The 21,464-nt window shown below is 46.9% G+C and overlaps 1 protein-coding gene across 1 annotated transcript in view; it reads left to right on the top strand.

The window, feature by feature from the left end:
- LOC310902493 (store-operated calcium entry regulator STIMATE-like) overlaps window positions 1–21,464 on the top strand; it is a 33,208-nt gene that overhangs the window by 10,456 nt on the left and 1,288 nt on the right. Inside the window, exons 2-7 of the mRNA XM_083844088.1 lie at window positions 1,728–1,776; window positions 2,727–2,822; window positions 4,986–5,107; window positions 13,394–13,506; window positions 14,230–14,313; window positions 16,150–16,269. Coding sequence (XP_083700214.1) covers window positions 1,728–1,776; window positions 2,727–2,822; window positions 4,986–5,107; window positions 13,394–13,506; window positions 14,230–14,313; window positions 16,150–16,269 — 584 coding nt within the window. The remainder of the gene's footprint in view (window positions 1–1,727; window positions 1,777–2,726; window positions 2,823–4,985; window positions 5,108–13,393; window positions 13,507–14,229; window positions 14,314–16,149; window positions 16,270–21,464) is intronic.

Raw genomic sequence — 21,464 nt, forward strand, 5'->3', positions numbered from 1 at the left:
GGGATGAGGAAGGAATAACCACAACCAGTGGGATGGTGCGTGTCTGTTCTGGTGTTTGGTTGGCTTTAAAAGTCACAGAGTAGGCTACGAGGCTCCAAAAATGAAGAGGTGGTGAGGATGAAATAGATTAGCTGATGGTCTGGTCTTCTGTAGCCTGCTTACTCTTAGGGTATTCATTGCAATGATCTGCCCAGCACTGGGAACATGTGGAAGGTGTAGAAGGATTAATAATTAATGCTCGCAATATATACCCTTGGGATAGCTTCTCTAAGAGGGGTTTGGCATAGTGCGTTGATTTATACTCATGTGTCCTGCAGCATCACTAGATGGCACCACCAAGCAGCTGCTCAGCTTGTGTCCTGGGATGGATGGGCAGGAGTAGAGGATGAGTTACCGTTTGTTTCCATTTCCCTTCAAAAAACAGTTACAGCTTATTATTTTTAAATTCTGAATCCTGTTCAAGCTGGCAACGTGTCTAGGAACTGATCATGGCAATTTAAATTGAGGTCTGAGGTCTACATCCTCTGCATCTACCTGGGGTTTGGAGGCAGCAGCTGTAACTGTAGTGCCTCCAGGTGCAGCTTCAAGCAGCCTTACCAGAAACAAGATGATGATACTAAATGCCCTTTCATTAATTAGGGAGGAGGGTAATAAAGTGGGAAAACCTCTTCCAGAGCATTGATGTCTTAGTTTTTAGGGGAGAAGAGTTGGGCTGATAGGTACTTCCCTAAAATGGACTACTAGTTGGAGTGACAGCAAAACAGTCAAAAGTGACTTCTCCATGTGGTATAGCACTGGGTACTTTTCCATCAGCAGCTCCTGTTTGGATGTGTAAAGCTTGGATGAACCCAGGGAGAACATCAAATCTTTGGGACAAGCAAACCCTTTGAGATGCTCTGCAATGTTCACGCCACTGTGAGCAAAACTGGAAAAAAAAAAATGGGTAAAAACCCCACTTTGTGCTATCTGCAGGTAGTAACAGGAGGGAGCTCTGAGCAGTGTGATACCTGTAGAGGAGAAAGACCCGAAGGGCTGCAAGGAGCAAACTCATCTATACCCAGAGGGACTTCATTAAAGGATTCAAGTATCTTTTCCAGGGCGTGTGGCAGTACTAAAACCACATCTCCCATCTGTACCCAGTGACCTACAAAATGTTGCGTGATAAAAACAATGTTTTATTAGTGTCTCTAGCTAGCTGGCACGAGCTTGGGGCCATACAAGCTTGTAGGGCTTTGTGGCTTGGAGCTGGCACCTTCATGCTGTGTGTGCGTGAGGTCCTGCTGCCCGCCATCAGGTCCTGGTAGCTGCAAGGAGGGGATGGCTTTATTGCACTTCTTTGTTTGTAACTTAACGTGACTCAAAAGCTTGATGGACTATTGGGCAATATTCAGTGTCACTACCTTAACTTTAGTTAGCCTGGAAGGGTTACCAAGGCGGGTAGGTAGGGATGAACCCTCCCTAGCTTTCCTCAGGCCCCTTTCCACGGTATGAAAGCCTTGCTGAAGGAAGCAAGAAGCACGTGCCTACCTCCAAAACCCCTCTGCTGCTCATCCTTCTGCCCTATGGGTGTGTAGCTTCTGCTTGGTTTGCAGTCAGGTCCTGAGGGATACCAGCTATACTTCCAAAGATATTTTTTGGCAGCTTTCTGCCTTGAAGTTTGGCACAGACTGCATGCCGAATCTGTCCAACTGTGCTGGTTAACATAACCTCTCTCGTTTTCTTTGCAGTAAAACGATTTAAGGAACCAAAAGAAGAGAGGCGTCCCTGGAGGATATGGTGAGGCTTTTAATTTGGAGCTGACAAAGACCATGTACCTGTAACACTATTTTTTCTGCTACTAGCAGTCTTCTAGGCTCTGTGACTAATTGGGATGCATTGGAAAGGATGGGACCTGAGCATGGTGTTGTTAGTATAGAATAAGGGGTAGACACTGTCCTGTTTTCAGCTGGGATAGTTTTCTTCCTAGTAGCTGGTACTGTGCTGTGTTTTGGATTTAGGATGAGAATAATGCTGATAACACGCTGTTCTTAGTTGTTGCAGAGCAGTGCTTACGCAGAGCCAAGGACTCTTCTGCTTCTTGTGCTGCCCTGCCAGCGAGGGGCTGGGGTTGCACCAGGAGCTGTAGGGGGGACACAGCCAGGACAGCTGGCCCAGGCTGGCTAGAGGGATATCCCATACCATAAAGTATCCTGCTGAACAATAAAACTGGGGGGGGATTAGTGGGGTGGGGGAGCTGCTGCTGCTCAGAGTCTGGCTTGGCATTGGTCAGCAGGTGGTGAGCAATTGCACTGTGCATCACTTGTTTTGTATGTTCTTCAAATATTATTTTCCTTTTTTTGCCTTATGAAACTGTCTTTATCTCAACCCACAAATTTATTTTTTTTCCCTTTGTTTTCTCTTAATTTTTTCCCTCTCTCCCATCTCAGTGTGGGGAGGGAGTGAGCGACCAGCTGCGGGGTGCTTAGACGGCTTAAAAAATACCAGCAAAATCCTATCTGAAACTTAGTTTTTTAAATAAAATGCCCTGCTGCCACTTCTCAAGGAAACCTCCCTAAAGCAGCTGGTACTCCCTAGAAATAAAATCCCCACCCTACCTCCTCCGGGAAAGCCTGGATTTTGCTGCAGGTGACTGAACCAGGAGGTCGTGTCTTCTCCAACCTGCTGCACGTGGGCTGTCGGATGGATCACGATGGACAGATCTTACTGCCTTTTTTCCTTCCCTCCAGGTTTTATGATACCTCCAAGCAAGCAATAGGTGCCCTCTTCATTCACTTTGCCAATATTTTTCTGTCCGATCTCACTGAAGAGGACCCCTGCTCTCTGTAAGTACGCGAGGTGCTTCTGTTCACGTCCTACATCTCAATGGAGGGAGCAGGCCTGCAGGAAAAAGTTATATATAGTGGAAACTGAACCATTTAAGTACTAGGTGGGGATAAACTGCTACACTGATTTTTCAGAGCCTGGGATATCCTCTGTCTTTGCAGTCTCCTGGTCTGATGGAGATGAAGCAGCAAGATGGTATTTTTTCTGCTGATTAAAAGCACCATGAAATACCCTTAAAAAAAAAAAAAGCTGCAGTAAGTGATGCAGTGGTGCCCTGTGCACTTGCAACTGTTAAGTGCCATTTGTTTGCATCCCAGGCTTTTCTGGTCTCAGAGCAGTGCCAACTATGCTTTTGCTAACCCTGTAGTTGAAGGCCTTTATCTGATGTAAGGACTTTTTTTTTTTTTGGAACTTCAGCTGTACCTACTGCATTTATTCATGTAGCCCTGTTTTTGGGGCTTTCTAAACCAGGATTTGAATTTAACAGAGTTGTCACCTGTATTCCAGATCAGCCAATTTGCAGCTACATTTCTAGCATCACAATTAACTTTATCTTGTCCTGCATAACTCCTCTGAGCTTCAATATGCTGCTTAAAACCTCCTGGCACACCTCCTTTGTTTGTACTAGTGCTGCACCTTGATATGTTTCTTTAAACAGCCACAAGCCGGGACTAAATATAACATGAAAATGATTCATGATTGCTTTTAAGTGGGCAGTGTTTTAAAATAAGCCCTTCTGTGCTTACGCTGTGCCCTTCAGTTTTTCCTAATGTGTGCTTGGCACTTCCCTGGTCTGCCTGATTTGTGATCCTGAACCAGGCAGCTTAAAACTCTGCAGCCCTGAGCCTGGGCTTCGAGGCTCTTATGCTGTGTGTCCTGCCCAGCATAAACCGGGAGTTGTATTGGGAGTGCTCTGATTTTGGCAGCTGAAAACTATAATAAACTAGTTCTGAACACTTTGGTATAGAAAATCTTAATGTCACGTTTTTGAAGGGGATATCAAAAGCAGGTTGTTCTTTTCAGTGCCTTTGTTCAGAGGCAGCATCAGGGAAACATTCATTCCTGTAGCTCTGTGCTTGGTGGTTTTCTTCACACTGTAGAAGTCTGGCCTGACCTGGCAGAAAAAAAATTCCAATAACAGAAAACTGGCCAGAAAACATGAGTCTGACTGAGATTTTTTTCTCTGGAATCTGTAAAAAATACCCAGCCCTGGATTAGAGCTTGGACTCTGCAATCCCCAGAAGGTCCCGCCAGGTCTCCAGCCTCTTGCTGTCTCTCCTATGAGCCTTAATCCTCCAAAGCTGCAGAGCAAAGCCCTCAGCCCCAAATCTCCTGGTGGTGTGAAACCCTGAACCAGAGGCTTTCAGGGACTCTAGGATGCCTGCTGTGGAGCCAGGACTGGTCACCTCTTCCAGAAATCTTCTGCCTCTTGCTCTGCGTCCCTGCTCGTAGGAGCCCCTTGTAAAGTAAAAATGATTTTTTGCCTTTTCTGCCATGCAGTTTGCAGAGCATCTGTGGTGTCCGAAAAGCCTCTCTTTTTTTGTATGAAACTGCAAGAATATTTGCTTCTTTTTCCATGAAATTTGGGGTTTCATCCAAATAAGAACAAACAACGTTGTGAAGGTCGAAACTTTTTTTGGGAGGGGTGGGGGGTGATTCTTAACTAAGGCTAGCCCGAGAAGTAATTAGCACTGTTCATTTATTCACACAGTATTAGAGAAATGGTGAAGCCTCTTCCTTCCTCTGTGGAGCAGGCTCTTAAACTTGTAAGGCAATAGGAAAATCCAATAAAATAGGAAAGGGGATTTTTTTATATAAAATAAAAATGTATTTTATAATATTAACATATATTATATTTTATATTTTACATAACACATTAATATTATATAGATTGCAATACAAATGTATTAAATATGATTAATCTGTTACTATCAACATGATATTAATATAAAATATATTTTATAACATTTTTATTTTATTTTGTTTATTTTATATAAAATTTTTCCATTAAAATAGGAAAATAAGGATTTTAAAATCTTGTTTTTTGATGGATTCCCATGTTGAAATAAAAGATTTTCGAATATACTTCTATATAGCCTTAAGAACACAGCTGAGGCCTGAATTTTGCAGCTTTACCAAGTGGCCTTTTCCTCTGCTCTCAGCTACCTCATTAATTTCATCCTTGATGCCACGCTGGGGATGCTGCTGATCTGGCTGGGCGTGAAGGTTGTCTCCTGGATCGTGCAGCACCAGAAGTACACGTACCTGGTCTTCGGGGAGTACGGTAGGGGTCAACAGCCCTGCACAGAGCTGGCTTGTTTGCTCTCTTCTGTGAATGGGGAGGGGGGGGAAAAAAAAAAAAGGGGGCAATTTAGGGAGAAAATGTGGGAGCAACCTGCTTTTGTTACCTCTCCTCCTAGGCTCTAGCAGCCCTGTTGTAGCTAACAGCATGCTGCGTGCTGGGACAGCTCTAGGTTGTAGGAACTCTGCTGTGATAAGTGTTCTTGGGCAGAGCAGGTTGGTGGTGAGAGGCTGAACGTGTCCTTGGGGGGTTCATATACCCTAGGATACGTGCGTGATAAATTAAGGTGTTTGGATGTGGTGGGTTTTTTTTTCTGTAGGGCTTTCTGTGGTTTTTTTGGTTGTTTTTTTTTTTGTTTTGTTTTTGTTTTTCTGTTTCTGCTAAACCATTAAAAGTATGCCAAAGTTTTGGCAGCCTCTCTGCTTCAATCCCTGTCCTGAGGGAGAAAAAAACATTTCAAAACCAAACCTTTCTCAGGCAGCCCCACTAGAGGGTAGCACTTCTCTTCAGAAAGAGGAGAGCAATGCTCCTCTATGCTGCAGTAAAGGGAGGAAGGACCCTTGGGGCTATTTTTACGTTATAGTTAATGTAAAGATGAGTTCTTTACATTATATCTAATATAAAGATGAGTCCATCTTTAGACTTGGAAAACACACCCTATTCATACCAGTAGCTTTTCCACCCTTAAGACCTTAATCATTAAGTCTGTTTGGAAGGTGGTCCCACTCCTTTGTATTTTCAGTAGCTTGTGAGATGAGCGCAGGGACCCCATTGACTTGTACCTTTAGCTCAGGCTCACGTTCAGTGTGTAAGAGGGGAGTGCTGTGCCTGTGTAAATGAGTTTCAGCACAAGATGAAGGGGATGTCTGGGTTTGTGACACAGCAGGAGCAGCTGCAGGCAGGACAGGCTCTGGTCCTACCCGAGAGTGGCTTTAAAGGCTCCGGTGGTCTCCAGAATGGCTTCACCCCGAGCAAGCTGAGCATCCTGACAGCATCAGTGAGAGCTATTTGTGGGGGACGTGGGGAAGGCAGCCCCTGTGAAAGAGCTGAGGAGCCAAGCACAGCACAACAAAATCATTCAGAGGAGACAGTAGAGGAATACAGATATTCCTGGATCAGGGACAGGCATTTTTTCCCCCTTTTTGAGCACTGAGGACTCAAAGCCCAACCACGGTCACTCCAGAGGACAGCCTCACACGCCACGTCTGCAGCTGAACAGAAGCAAGGAAATGTTAATGTGCACTGACAGCTCGCCTTCACCTCACGGAGCAGTAATAAACTTACGTGGAGCTGGAGCTCCCCCCTCGAGGAGGCTGGCTTCGACTATAGAAACAGCTCGCTCCGATGAGGAGAGAGGAAATCTTGCTTTCATTAACAAAAATTAGTTTCTGCTGTTGCTCGACTTGAGCTCCTGAATGGGGGATTAAATATCTCATCTGCCCAGCACTGCTTTTGGTGCAGGTCTCTGGCCAGAATGAACATGATGGAAAAAAAAAAAAAGACGTGCCATTGGACTCCCACCGAACACCATCCTGCTGCAGGGCTCGGAAAGCGAAGCTCTGCTATCCTCATCTCGAGTGTTAAGTAACTTCCAGGCTGGTCTGAAAATGCTGGCAAACTTTGTGCAGTCTGATACAGGCTCCAGAAATATGATTCATTTTCTGGACTAATTGCTGTACCAGACTTACATTGCTTTCCTCGGTTATCCTGAAAACTTCTCTTGCAGTCCTGCAAAGGAAGAAGTGCAGAAATAGCAGGAAAACACCAAATCTGTGCTGCAGACACTGCCATCCCTCCAGCTATCAGGAGGGAACAGTTGTGTCTTCCTCCTGTATAGCCAGTACCCATCCACCTGCATGGTCTTCAAGCAAAAATCATTTGCAACTGCTGCTTTTTGGACGCTTCAAATTTTGGCTGCATCCCTGCAACCTGTACAAATGCCTGCAGTTATGCTCTGAGGCTCCATCAGTCCTGCTCTGAGGTTGTTTTCCCTGTCTGCTTGGGCCCACGTGGTTTTTCCTGTGTAACAGCAATTGCAGGATTAATAATATAATTAATAATTATATTATTAATAATATTAATAAATAATGGAGAAGCAAAGGGGAGGGAAGGGAAATCCCCGAAACCCGGGTGGTTGTTTCAAGCCACCAGCTGTCCAGCACTGACTGTTTAAAAATTCATATTCCCAAAAAAAGGGAGGCACCCATTCTGAGATCAGCCTCTTCTTGTGCCAAAGCTTTCAGCCAAAGACAGCTCCAGCCAGGAATGACCTGGTTTTAGCCATCAGAGTTAAAGACTTTATACTGCTGTTCCTCCAGCTTTACCTGGTTGCCCTTGATTGCCTTTTGGGCTGCCTTTTAGTGTAGGAAGCCACCTTAGAAAAGGCTGCTGTGTCTCCTGAAGTTGCTTGGCTCCAAAGACTGGAGATATTCAGTCCTCACCTTGGTTAGAGCAGACTTTGGAAAAGGGTGGTTGCTCCACAGGTGCTCAGTGCACCACTGCTCCAGCAGGGCAGCAGCAAACCACGTCTGGAGGTGCTCTTCCTATGGGGAACCCTGCAGGGAGGAGAGCAAAGCAGCCTAAGCTGCAGATGTATCAACTCACCAGTATCTAAAATAATACTTGAAGGTAAACAAATGCTATGAATTCACATTAACGCATGGTTTCTGCAATGTGCAAGCCAAACACTGAAAAGGAGCATTAAGAAACGATGGGGGAAAAGTGGGTGTCCTTGCTGGAAGAAGCCTCCAGGGAGACGGGTTTGTGTAGGGCTGCGGTCACCGACTTGTCTGAGCTTTGTTCATTTTCTGTCTGGAAATGGAAAGGCATGTTGCTTGGAGGCCTGTAAAGTCTGTTTAGTGGCCTGTTGAACTCTGTTGGTCAAATTTAGTTATAGGAGAGCGTGCTCAGTGCCAGCTGCGGAGTTTAACTGAGGACCTGTGTAGGCTGCTTTTGGCCCTGCTGTGATATTGTACAAAATTTCCATAACAAATATTCCCACGTCCCGAAGCAGCCAAGGGAGCTGGCTGCTAATGCTTGAGGAAATACTGCTGAAAATAGCTTTAACCTGAGGGGATGTTTTGTCCTTAGCGTGCTTGGTCTTTCCACCCCTAGGACCAGGGGGAAAGAGTAAGGAAGGAGCTGGGGATTATCCTCGAATGGTTGAGTGCATGGTCAGGTCCCTTGCATTAAGCAGCTGTGCAAACTTTTGGATCCTCCAGGATGTGGTCCGTAGGGAACACCAGCGCTTACCCCATTGTAACAGCAATATCTCCAAGGACTAAAGACCCAAAATAATGGTGACGCTGCAAATTGGGGCTGAGTGGGATGCCCACTGGCTGCTCTGACACCAACTTGTCCTGCCCAGAGCTGGTGCAAGCATTTGTTGCACTCAGTCTCTGAAAACCTGGTCAGGCCCTCCAAGTGAACACTCATGTGCAAGTCAGATTCTTTACTGCTGTTTCTTATCCTGCTCTGTACTTAGCATTGATAATTACATTCCTTTTTGTTTTGGGGTTGCCATTTAAGTATCTTTCTATGAAGAATTTCTATTGACTTTCTCTATCTCCATCTCACCCAACATGACTTTCAGCGCTTTCAGATATTAACTTTTACTCACTTTTTCACTTCCCCTCTCCTCTGGCTCTGGTTAAACTTTTTCCTACCTGCTCAGTGCATGCATAGTCCCCAAAAGACCATAAATAAAGCTGTCTGGCAGTAGCATGTGGGCTCTGACAGCTCGGAACATTAGACAGCCTGGATTTAAACTAGTCCCATTGAGTGGTAACAATTGAAATGCCTCAAGCCGTGCTGGTTTTTCTCAAACACAGGCACAAGCAGAACATGAGATGTGTTTGTGAGGCTGCTGCAGGCACCGGTGATCCTAGGTGTGCACCCAGGAGGTGTTGCTGGTGGTGGGGTAGTGGTAGCGCTGCTGGAGGAGGTTGGTTGACACACAGTGTGTGCATCCTTTGGGATTAAAGGCGGAGGAAGACGCTTATTTCTGCCACGATGGGAGCTGGCTGTAAGGAGGATTGAACAAAATGCTCATCCAGCAAAAAGGAGAGGTTAGTGGTAGAGTCTGTGCGGAGAGCTGAGGTAGTGAGTTCCCTTCCCACTGGAACTGGGGGGCAAAAATCTGCCCTTGCTCCAGGGGATGGATCAAAGGGAGCACGATACCTGGCATCTAGCAGATGAGATGCAGAGGCTGCAGAGATCCCTTACACCTGTTCCCCTCTCCTTTGCATAGAAAGGGAAGCTTTGTTCACAGCGAAGAAGGGGGTGGTATTTTTTTTTTTTTGTTCTAGCCTCCAGGGTGCAGATCGGGTCTTGGTGGCTGTCTGTCTTGTAGGGCAGGAACAACCTTGTAGGCACTCACCTGAATTTTTCTGATGGAAATGCACGATGTAAGGAGAATCCTCTCCCATCCATGGGCCAAGACAATTCTGGACAACATTTGGTCCATCAAAGACATTAAGTTGTATCTAAGGATGCCTCTGACCCTCTGGCTGTAGGAAGCCAAACCTCAATGAGGTGCTGGGGCCAGCTCAAGTTCTCTAGCCTCTTTTTTTGACTGGAGAGAAGGAGATATGGCCAGTCTGTCTTCTGGGCTTGTCTGGGGACCACACTGAAGGCTACGTCTTTTTTCATGAGATACTAGGAGATAGAGGTATGTGTGTTACTGGCACAAGTTGGTGAGAAGTTAGACTTGGGTGACTTTGCTGAGGTAAGGAGCAGCCAGATGACCTTGGTGAAGAGAAAACAAACCCCTGTATTTATAGCCAAAGTCACCCTGGTGGCCCTGTAGGTCATGCTGCTGTTTCACTTTGCATCTTTGTCCTCGATTACTTTAGTACTGAGCAGCCTGCTGTCCTTGGGAGGCCAAGATGCTGGAAGAAATGCCTGCAGACACCCTCTGATCTTCCTGCCAGGGAGTGGAAATAAAGCAGTCTAATTTTGTGCCTCGGGATGGATTCCTGTGCAGAAACATCTCATCGTGTAGTCTGAAAAAACTCAATCTAAGAGGCAAAAAAGACAGTAAGACAGTAAGGGTTGCAAGACAGTAGCAACTTTAGGCTTACGGTGATGGAACCACAGCTGGCCTCTACATGGGTCTGTGAGTCTCTTTGCACATCCTTGCACTGTTTTACTCTGGCCACTTAATTGCTAATTAAACATTTGGGTGACAGAGGAAGGACCAAGAGTGAGAAGTCTGAATGTTTGATGCCCCGTATTGGGGTGGAGGCACGTTTGACCAGGTGTGGTGGGGAGTAAGGAGCACAGATTCACCCCATTTGGTAGCACAGGCCCTGTCCCATTTACACGTGCACCCACTTAACTGGTGAAGCTGGCCTAACTGGGGCAGGCGTGTGGCTTTGGATATGGTGGGCTTCCATAATACAAAGGCTACATGGGAGGGGAGAAAAAATAAAAATAATAAAAAAAAAAACCACTTTAGAAAACAGGCTTTTTCAAAATCCTGTTTAAAAGTCATGGAGGAAAAAGTGCACTCTTTTTTTTTCAAACTGATGGTGAGGGGAAACTGGCTTGGGTGAGGAGGTGTTAACCTTAGATGTGAGTGGGTCCATGCCCTGGCTGGCTTAGGAAGCAGGTTGTTTCCCTTGGTGTCCGAATCTCAGCCTGCATCACCAAAACCTGTCTGTGGAGATGATTTGCTCAGGGCGTCAGGGCTGTCTGGTATGCAAAACCAAGTGGTTTGTGATAACGAACGGTGGCGCCCCCTCACCAAAAGGCTTTGAGAGGGTGGGTATTTGGGATACCTCAGACTCCCTGCTGCTTTTCAGGCAGGCTGGGACACCAGTAGTACGGTGTAAGTGCTGCTGTGATCGTGGTGCAGAAGAGCTGCCTAGCAAGGGGTGCTGTGGCCGCTGTCCCCGCTTCTCCAGGGGGGACCGAGCACCGCAGCTGACAACACAGAGCGAAAGGGAAAGAGTCCAAGTGCAGGAAGGAGATATCGGATGTGTTTGTTTTCCTGGTTCGTTTGTACTCGGAGCTTTGATGGATGATGGTAACCTGGGGGCTCTTGGCAGGGTGGGTTGGCCTTGGGGTCCCTGGCAAAAAAAAAAAAAAAAAAACACACTCTATGTCCAACCTATGCCAGAGATGAGAGGGCACCAGAGGCTGTGACTGCTTGAGAAGCAGCCTTTAATTGCAGAGTGACAATAAGTGCTCCTCTCTCCCCCACAGACCACCCAGGAAGCCACTGCCTGCCGGGCAGTGCAGCCGTGTGCTTTCTGAAGTCCCAGGGGCTCTGCCGGGTGCCCTTGCACATAACCTCCCTGGCTCCCCCCTCTCTGAGCGGTTGCCTGCTGGTCTGGCTCGCTGCTGGCTGGCCTCGTGGCTCAGCAGCTTCCTGCAGCCACAGCTTCCACCTCCGTCCTCTCCTCCTCTCCGCTTCCTTCTCAGTCGTGGTTTGGGTATTTAAAAAGTTGGGACGTGAGGAGATCGCTCAGAGGTCTCTGGCATGGAGACGCCATCTGGATGCCTCTGCTTCTTTGCAAATATTTTGTTGCATTGCTAACAAATGACAGAAAAAGGCCAAACACACGCTCAAACCTGTGTGGCTCTCCCTGGGAAGCAGATTCTCCCAGCGTTTGGTCAGACACCAGCTCTTCCTAAATCCTGGCATGTGCTGCTGGTCTCTGCAACCGGAGGTATGAGCAGTGGTTTGGACAAATATGCTCTTGCAAGCTGCTTGTGTGGGCTTCCCTTGGTGTGTCACAGCAGCACCGTGCTGAGAAAAGCAAGGCACAGCTCCCAGTCTGCTCCCATCCGAGATCAGATCGAGTGCCCACCTCCTGCGGCGGGTTGGGTTCTCTTGCACGGATGCAATTCCAAATTCTGGCCCCATTCCTCTGGAAACAAACGTTGCCAGGAATTATCTTTGAATTTGAGGGGTAAGAGGAAATGCTGCATCTTTCCCAAGCCAGATACTGTGGCTCAGTTTTGCAGACCCAAGGTATTCTGGTGACATGGGAAGGAGATAACCCGCTGGCAGGGTACTCACAGAGGGCTGAAGCAAGCACATGTAACAGATACGGTACCATTATCATTGCTAACAATACAAATATGCTTTTAATTATTACTTGGTAAGTACTCCATTGGAAGCATTCATATTTAATTAGCATTGATTCTTTTTTAGTGGATAGCTGTAAAAACCAGGAGCAATGGAGCCTCTGTTTCTTGCTTAGTGTCGCATAACCAGCCACTCACTCCATCAGCAAAAAAAAAAAAAAAATCATTCTGTTTAGGGCTGAAAGCTTATGCTTCTTCTGTTGAAATTGGTGATGGGGAAACTTTTGGACTGTTGCTGGAAACTGAGCGGGTAAGACTGTAGGTGATAAATTTGATTTATTTTTTGACAGAGGAGTGTGCAGGGTACTGACTGACCCTTGTATAGAAGAGCATCAGACTGGCAGTGCGTTTTTCAAGGGATTGCCTTTGGGACGAGCTTTAATTCAAAGGTTTATCAGTCTAAAATTCATGTCAAAATGGGCCAGGGTTTTGGGCTATGCCTATGAAGCTCTTGTCTACTGGAAGGGGGCAAAAAAAAATGGGGGGAAAAATCTGTCTTTGCAGACTTCTCTTGGTTTGTCAAGGTGAAGAGAAATGCAGTCTCTGGTATCCTTTCTTGCCCTTCAAACGAACCAGGCTCTGCTTTAAGTACTATCTCCATTTTAGAATCAATTCTCAAATGATTGGAAAAAGTGGTTTCTAGAGGGATGGCTCTCTTGCTTATAGCCAAGCTCAGTTCAAAAGCACAACTGCAGTACGAGAGAGCTGCCCTGATACAGGGAGCCTGCACAAATGGAACTGGGGAGCACCTTTGTCTTTCTGCTCTTATTTCTCTATATCAACTTGCAAAATGAGCTGCAACTAGTAAAGGATGCACCTTTGCAAGCCTACTAAAGTTTCTTCAATACACGTTAGAACTGATTTTTTTAAACGATAAACTAGAAAGTTTTGAGCTTAGATCTTGGCATGTTTTGATCTTCAGTGGAGTAACGATCTCTGGATCCAGCAGGGACAACAAAACCTCTTACCCCAGGTGCGTGGCCATACAAATATGGAATCTCTCCGTTATTATAACTTTTTCTTTGCGGGTGAGTATTTGTCTCACTGCAGAATTTGCAATATGGGAACCCTTTCCTCGTCCCTCTGATCAACTCGGGTATCAGATATGAGGCAATTTCTCTGCAAGGCTGTCTCCTCCTGTCCTATGTCAGATGCAATGCCCTGTTTTCTCAGGTGACCCTCCACAAGCTGCTGCCTGGATTGGCCAGTGTATCCTCTACCTGCTGATAATGGTTTTTGAGAAGACTGCGATCAGCCTTGTTCTGCTTATCCCTGGTTGGACAAAGGTAAGCTCCCCAGTGTATTTTTTCTAGTTACAGCTGCTGTGGCTTGTTTCTTGTCAGCTTTGCATTGTTAATGGTTCACATCATGGTAGGTCTTTAATCCTTACGACTTGTCGACAGCTCTGTGATAATTAGCTATTACTTAAGTTAGGGGAAACATGATTTTCATAACAGCTTGGCTTCTGGTACGTTCTCCTGCTAGTCAAAAATTAGTGGAATAAGGCTTTTCTTTAGCTTTCCCTTCCATCCTTGGAAGGATAAAATAGGCTGGGCTGGCAGCTGAGCTACTACAGTTCTGCCAGGGGATTTCCACATTATCTTGTCAAGTCAGTTTGTTGTTTGTGATCTCGTGTCTAAACTAGTGGGACTCTTAGTTCCTTCCAAATTCACCTCTGTCAAAGCAGTATCCCATCCTTCAGCCCCTGCTTCTGTATGGTTGCTCATGGTAACTCTGCTGGTCATTAGCCTTTAGGATCTAGTATGTGACTGTGTGCGAACGTGTTCAGCAGCACACAACTAGCTCCAGAGATGCTGTTGGGTTCCTGTCCACGCACCTTGTGCGTGGCTGGTGTCCCTACTTTGTAACTAGGCTCAGGGAGCCAAGGACAGTCCCACCAGTTGTTGCCATGGGTAGTTAAACTGAAAGATCAGTAGTATTCATTTCTTGCTTTGTACAGAACTAAATGCTTCTAAATCCCCCTTTTTCCTACTTTTTTTTCTCTGCAGCTTCAGCAGATCCTCCTGAGTTACATCCCAAACCCCCAGTTGGAGCTCGTCCTGGTCATGCTTGTTGTGCCTTTTATAGTCAATGTAAGTGGTGCCTCCACGAACACTGGGTAGGGTGGTATGGAAATTGTGGTCCCTTCTCAAGGGGAGAGTGTACAGGAGCTGGCTTGGGGCAGCCTTAAGTAATTGAAGTGAATAGGACAAGACGGATGGGAGTGGAAGCAAAAATACTGCTTGCCACAAGCACAAATCTGTCGCTACTGCCCTACCATGGGCTCTGTTCCTAATTCCCATTCTCTTGTCCAAGCTTCTCGGTGGCTGATTTTTTACTTTTTTGGGGAAAGTTGAGGCTCGTCAGCTGACAACTGCACCTCAGCAGCAAGTTGCAGGTGCAGGGATGCCCAAAGCCCATTAAGTGACTATAGGATGGCTTATAGTCAGTGGTGACTTTCGGCAACCTGCTGTGCTTTCAGTTGGAGGTAAAAGGGGGAAGAAAAATGCCAGTGGGTATGGGTAGAGGGGTGGAAAGAAAAATGAAGATAATTCTATGCACCTGAAGAGCAAAAAGCTGTCTTCTTGCTGTGATCTGTTGACAAAAAGGCTGTCCTTGATCAAGGGAGCTTTTTTGAAGTGTACAGTAGCCAGGGAAGGAAAAAACAACTTGATATCCTTTGTTGTACGTGCCAAGTGAAGAATCCCTACAAACAGAGCACAGGGCTTCAAAAATCTCAAACATGTCTTATTTGTACTCAGGCCTTAAAAAAAAAAAAAATTAAAAAGTTCCTTTTATATTTAACAAGGCTATTAAAGAGTGGCCAAAAAAACTCTCTTCCTCAGAAATAGAGGCTGGAATCCCACTAAAGTAGCAATCTGGTTGTCCTGGGAGCTCATCGGTCTTCTGAAGTTTGTGACAGTTTCAGACAGAAACTCTCTGCAAGCATACTAGATATGAGAGCAGCAGATTGACCACGTGCTGTATAGATGTTGTAATGCAATATGGGTACAAAGTGATGCTAAAACAAGGGACTTGAATGCTCTGACAGGTGTTGGGTGTTGTCAAGAGTAGATTTCCTGATGGAAATGCTCTTTGTCCAACTGAGTGATGTAAAGTTGTGATGTCACCTTCACATAAATTAGCAAACGTATAAAAACATCACATCAACAGAAGTGCTGAAGCTTTTGTAGTAGGTATAGTGATGGGAGTGAGGAACTGAAGTTCAAATTTAAAGTTGACTATAAAACTACTTGTCCTGCATGCACTGCTTGACTAGATTATGTTACTGCATTGAAAGGTGTTCGGGTTACCCAAAACAATTGATATTCTCAAAACTAGTTTGGCAAAAGCTCAGGCTTTTCCTAGTTCCCCTAGTTCTGGGGAATATTGGAGCTGCAGCTCAGTTCCTACCAAGGTGGGAAACGAGAACAAGATGTTAGCATTGAGATCACCCCTGGACGAGGAGATACTTGAACTTTTTGTGACTCTTAAAATGGATGGAGCATTGGCAGAGTTGAATTTACCTGTACTTCTCCTCCCAACCCAATGGTGAACTTCGTTACTCAAAAGCAAACTGGTTCTCATAGAAACAACCTCGTTCTCAAAGTGGTGCAGACAGAGCAGGTGAACCTTGGGTGGAGGTTGGTTCAAAGGTTACTTCTGGCAGAAACTCGGCCTACCGCTGCCTGTTTTCCCTGGGTTTCTAGCAAACAGGGAATTGACAATTTATATGAGGAAGGAACCTTGGAAATTTGCTTCATCCAACCTCCACATCCACTTAATGCTGGATTAATTTGTATATCAGCTCAGATTGTTGGGAACTGGAGATCTGGAGAATCTGAAGGAGAAGAAAGAAAAAGCTTTGGTTGTCTGACTTTGTATTTTGGTCTCCGTAGTCTAATTTATGCAACTCCTTCCTCCCCAAGGCCATTATGTTCTGGGTTGTGGACAGCTTGATCATGAGGAAATACTACAAGCAGAAAGACAGCCTGGACATCAATGGATCCATAGAAACCCCTCGGGCGAGGAGGACTGAGGAATCTCAGGTAAGACCAAAGATGTCCAAAGACCAGGAAGAGCTGGCTTGGAGTGGCAGGCTGAAGCTGGTGGGCACCCCCATGCTGTCATTCATCTTTGCCATCGTTAATTGTGGTCATTCTTGGCTTAGAAGAGCTTGCTTTCCTCCTAGTTTCCTCCTGTTTTTTGTAATTATTCAGACTGATAAAGGTCTTGTAGCCATAGAAAGCTGTTTGGTGTAGTCTGAGCTTGACCTTAAAGTTAAGGAGAGCAAGGGATGGGTGGAAGTGGAACACTCCAAGACCAGCAGGCGTTATTCTCATTATTAATGACGCATGGCTTGCCAGGCAGGTAGTCTGTGCTTCCCATCAGATTCTGGGCAACGACCACAACCCGAGTCTCTGGGTTGAATTCCCTTCCTTTCCCTGGCTCCTGGCCCTGATTTCAGAGTGCACGCTGTATGACTCCTGGTATCTGCAGCTCGCTGGCAAGACCCACTAAGATAAAATAGCTTCTGGCAGTTGCAGGCTTGCTCCTGGAGTAGCTTCTGCTGAGGAATTTAGGACGAACGGAAATAGCTCTTGCTCTGAGCTCTCTTTTACACTCTGCTCTTGTGCTACTGAATGGGATGGCTGATTACTGGCAACATTGCAATGCATGTAGAGGTAGTCGTGTTTGAGGGTGTGCTTGATGGTCCACCCAGCAGCGGTGGCTTTGAAGGCTCAAAAGTGCAGCAGGGAGCTGGCTGCTGCTGCTGCTGGGGATCCAGTATCAGAGGAATCCTTCCTGCAGGAAGGGCAGGCAGATGCAAGCAGCTGGTGAGACAAGTGAGTCATTCCTCCTGGCCTGGCCTCCAGATAAACAGTTGTAGCTTGGCAAGGTTACCGAAAACATGTGAGCAGTGTGTCCTGGGGAGTTTCCTGAGCCGTGTGCGTGGCTGGGGCATCCTTGAGAAATTTATATTGATCTGGGGAGGGAAGAGAGCTGAGCAGTGCCAGTACGTCTAGATAGGAGTCCTCAGTTTCAATGCACAGCTACCTAGGAGCTCCTACCTTGTCCAGAGAAACTCTGCTGGTGGTGTTCAAGGTCAGGCTGGATGGGGCTTTGGACAACCTGGCCTAGCGGGAGGTGTCCTACCCGTGGCAGGGGGTTGGAAGTGGGTGCCTTTAAGGTCCCTTCCAACCCAAACCACTCTATGCTAAAGGTGGATTAAATCTGGGCACAGACTTCTCCCTGGTTATGGCACAATCCTGGCTTCTTGGTGGTGCTTGGTCGGAGTTGGTGGCTTCTTGGAGTGGTGCTTCCATGGAAAAGCTAGGTTGGAGGTTGGCTCAAAGCTGGTGGTGAAGATCTGCCTCATTCACTGGGTATGCTGGTGTGTTCCTGGAGGTTTAAGATCAGTTAAAACTACCCCAGCTCAGAAGCAAGGGCAAGGAGGTGGCATCTCCAGTTGAGACTCCAGCTTCCTTTCCAACCCATTGTGACCTAAACATGGATCATCTAGTCTCGTAGGTGTCCTGGAAACCTTCAGGCTGGTGCTGCTGTGGATACACAGATGGTGTTGGAGTTGCTGGATCTCTGTGGGAATGGAGTTGACCCCGCTGCCTTGCTCTGCTGGAGGGGACAAGGGTTTTGTGGCCTCTAGCTCAGTTTTTGGATAATCTAAAGGGAAGATGCTAATCTCTGATGCTTGCTAAGGCTCATCCAATAGCTTGACATAGGTTATTTCAAGTGATGGAAATGGGGCTCCCACAGGGTGACTCTTGCTGCTGAAGGCGTCTCCCAAGTTCCAAGTATTTGACTCCTTTTCTCAGACAAATTTTTGCTGAGACCTTCAATGTGCAAGCCAGCTGTCAATCCCCAAACTCTGATCACCACAGGAGCTATCAGGGTGACAGGCATCCCATCAGAGCTGTCTGGAAGGTCTGCCTCCTTATGCTCCTATGCTCCTGTGCCTCTGGTCCAGCACTACTAAAAATAGTTTGGGCAGGGAAGGATGCTAAAAAAAAAAAAAAAGGAAAATAAAAAATAAAAACAACAAAAAAATGACCTGCTTTTCCAATTCTGCTGCTTGGCATTTGGCCTTGAGGTGTAGCTGTAGGCTCCTGCTTTGTCATCGCTTTCAGGCTGTGAGTTAAAGATCATGTTGGCTGGCTAGCGCTGCAGCTGGGTTGTCTGGTATTTAGGCTCCAAACCAGAAGACGAGGGTTTGCTGGGCTCCTTGCTGCTAATAACCTGTTCGAGTGGGGGAATTCCTTCCCTCCTGCCCAGCTACAGGGGAGAGGGATCTGGAAAGCCTCTCCGAGCAGGGCAGGGCTGGCTGAGACTGATGTCCTGTGGTTTATCAGGGTTCATCAGGGCTGTCTAGCAGCAGGCGCCAACAGCTCCCCATCACGCTGCCTTCTTGAATTTCAGCCCTCTGCCTATCTCGCCACTAGTGTCATTATTTTCACTAGAACTTGCAGTTCGTGTTTGGAGAAGGAGGGGGAGAATGGGAAAGGGGGGGGGACGGGGAGTTAACCTGTTAAAAACCTGCACTCAGCATTTACCATAGGGATAGCAGGAAAAGTCAGTTTTGCCCTCAGTTTGGTAGACCAGCTTGGGTAGCAAGAAGAGACTTGGCAATCCACAAATGTTCATGCAATCCTTTTTTTGCCTTCTGGTGGGATGAAGAGACGTCTCAGGAGTACTGGCTTGATTCTGACGCTATTCAGGCTGGGGAAATGCATTCAGCTACGTGGATTTATTTCTGCTTTGCATGTGTCCTGCCCTTGACCCGAATCTCTTTTCCCTTGCCCTTGTGAGTGCCGATAAACTTTAGATCTAATCAGTGGTTTCTTTGTTTTCTACACTCAGGAAAACAAGTCAGTTTTTATAATGCTTTATTTGATCTTTTTGGACTTGTTTTTGTTTTGGTTTTCCCCGGGGAGGTGGGTGAGTTTCTGCTCTTTTTTTTTTTTTTTTGAAAGCTTACATTTCTAGAGATGAGCATTAAAGCAAGATTTGTTCTAATAGCCGTGGTACTTCTAGGAGCCATCAGAGTGAAACTGGAGGCTGGTTTAAGGCTGGGAGGAAAGCTGGTACGCTGCATGGGACCTGCCTTTTGGTCGTCGTGGAGTTCAACACCAATCCTAATCACCTCCATAGGAACTGTAGCTTTTGGCAGTGTGCTAGACAGGAGCACACCTCTACATACCCCTACAGCTTGCTTTAAATATTGAAAAATATTCCAAGAATGTGTTTGACTTGCTTGTTGGCTAATTGAGCTGATGTTTAAATAGCTCAAGCTCAGGGTGAGCTCGGGTGCCTGTTCATTAGGAGCAGTTAAATGAAGATGGGTGCCTCGGGAAGGAGACTGTCCCACTTGCACGTGGCAGCTCATCTGAGCTCAGATGTAGGAGGAAGGTGAGATGGTTCCTGCCTCTGCACCAGGCTGGTGGAGTTTTAGGCAAACAAATTTCTATTGGTTGCAGGGAAATGGCCCCTAGGCTTCTACGTTTTCCAGCCTATGCCACAGTTCTTACTCTAATTTCTTTGCTGCTTAGAAGACTGGGTTGTCTGAAGGGTCGGCTTGGAAGGGTCCCAAACCAGAAGTCAGCCTCTTCTCCTGGACAGGAGGGGTTGGCAGAACACGTGGCCAGCCCCACTCCTGCAGCATGACCTGGTTTGTTTTGTGTAGCAAGACCTGGGTTGTTTTGCAAGCTGCTGTCCTTGTGTGGGGAGGAACGTGTGAAGTACTTGAGGACTGCCGGGTGAGACAGCAGCACCTTGTTTTGGGACTGCGAAGCTGTGGTCTGTTCCCAGTTGTGCCTCTGGCCTGGATGCATCTGTAAGGGAAGTGCCTTGGCCGAGCTGTGCTGAAAACTCCCAAATTGTTCTGTTCAAAAAGCTGTATCTGAGGGTGTGAGCCATGACTGTCGCAGGGATGAGGTGTCTTCTCACGATGAAGCTCCCCAGGCAATTGCGGAAAGCTTACTGGAGGACTGCTGGCTCAAGCAGCCTCATATGAGCCATACAGGGGGCAGGTAGCAGCCTGAACGGGTCGGGATCCCAAAGCCCAGTCAACCACAGCTGACGTAGCAGGCACTGTCAGAGGGTTTGAGCTTGCAGCTGAAAGCCACCGAAATTACCAGTGCGTCAAACCCCAAAGACAGCCTGTTGCGGCCTGTCGGAGTTCAGTGATTTATAATGCTGCGTGTGACTAACTGCCCGTTTTTTCAGGTCCAGCAGCATCACAATATTTAAATGTTAAACAGAGGAAATCTTCACTTGGAAGAGCTGGAAAGTTTCCAGTGAGGTCTTGAACACAACAAAAAAAATCTGTGTAGACCCAATTTGGGGGTGGATAGAGGGGAACAAGAGATCTTAATCTCATCCACTGCTATCCTAAATATCTGACATGCTGCTGTGAGGATAACCAGATCACATGGAGGGGCTAGAGCGTGTGTGAGGATAGGGAGGAAGTCTTCCCCTGCGGCTTTTTGGCCTCTTTGAAGTCACTGATTGATTGCAGTTTGTTTTTCCTGTTTAGTTGCTGTGGTGACTGGTGCTGCCTAAATGAACAAGTGGGGGAGCGTGTTAATTCACAACTGGGCCTGGAGATGGCCATCAACAGGACTAAATCCCCATGTTCCTGCTTTTTTCCCCCCAAAGGATGCTGGGCTCTGGCACTAGCTGAGCTGTCGGTGGGCTCTGCATGGCTGGAAGCCCCTGAGATGTCCTTCAGTTGAGGTGGAGGGGTGCCATGGGATGGGAACAGGGGCTTCATAGTGCATTAGTTCCTGCTGTGGAGCAGGGTCAGATGGGGCTGAGGCTTGGCTGGGAGATCTATGCTGCCTCACTGCTTTTTTTTGGCAGGGGAAGTGTGGTAGCTGACCCTTTTCCCCCACATATGCCATGAACTAATGATTCTGTTTGGGTTCTGTGATGGGGCAAGTGGAAGAGAGGGGAAAGGGCTTCTGGCATTGCTCAGAAATAAAACTGAAGGCCCTTGACTGCGCTGCGAGGCCTCTGTAGAGTCAGGTGCTGAGGTGCCAAGGACCTGGCCAGGCTTGTGGTGTGGGTGACCAGTGTTGACCAGAAATCCTATGGCTTGGCTCCCAGGTACTGCTGGTGTGACACAAGCCCTAGCAGAAGGGTTGATGAACATTAAGTATGCTTAGGGCCAGCTGCTGTTGGGGCTGAAGGACAGTAGGGCTTCTCTTGCTCAAAGCTGGGTTTCTGT

The sequence above is a fragment of the Anser anser genome (assembly GCF_964211835.1).
Source record: "Anser anser genome assembly, chromosome: 1".
Taxonomy (NCBI): Eukaryota; Metazoa; Chordata; class Aves; order Anseriformes; family Anatidae; genus Anser; species Anser anser.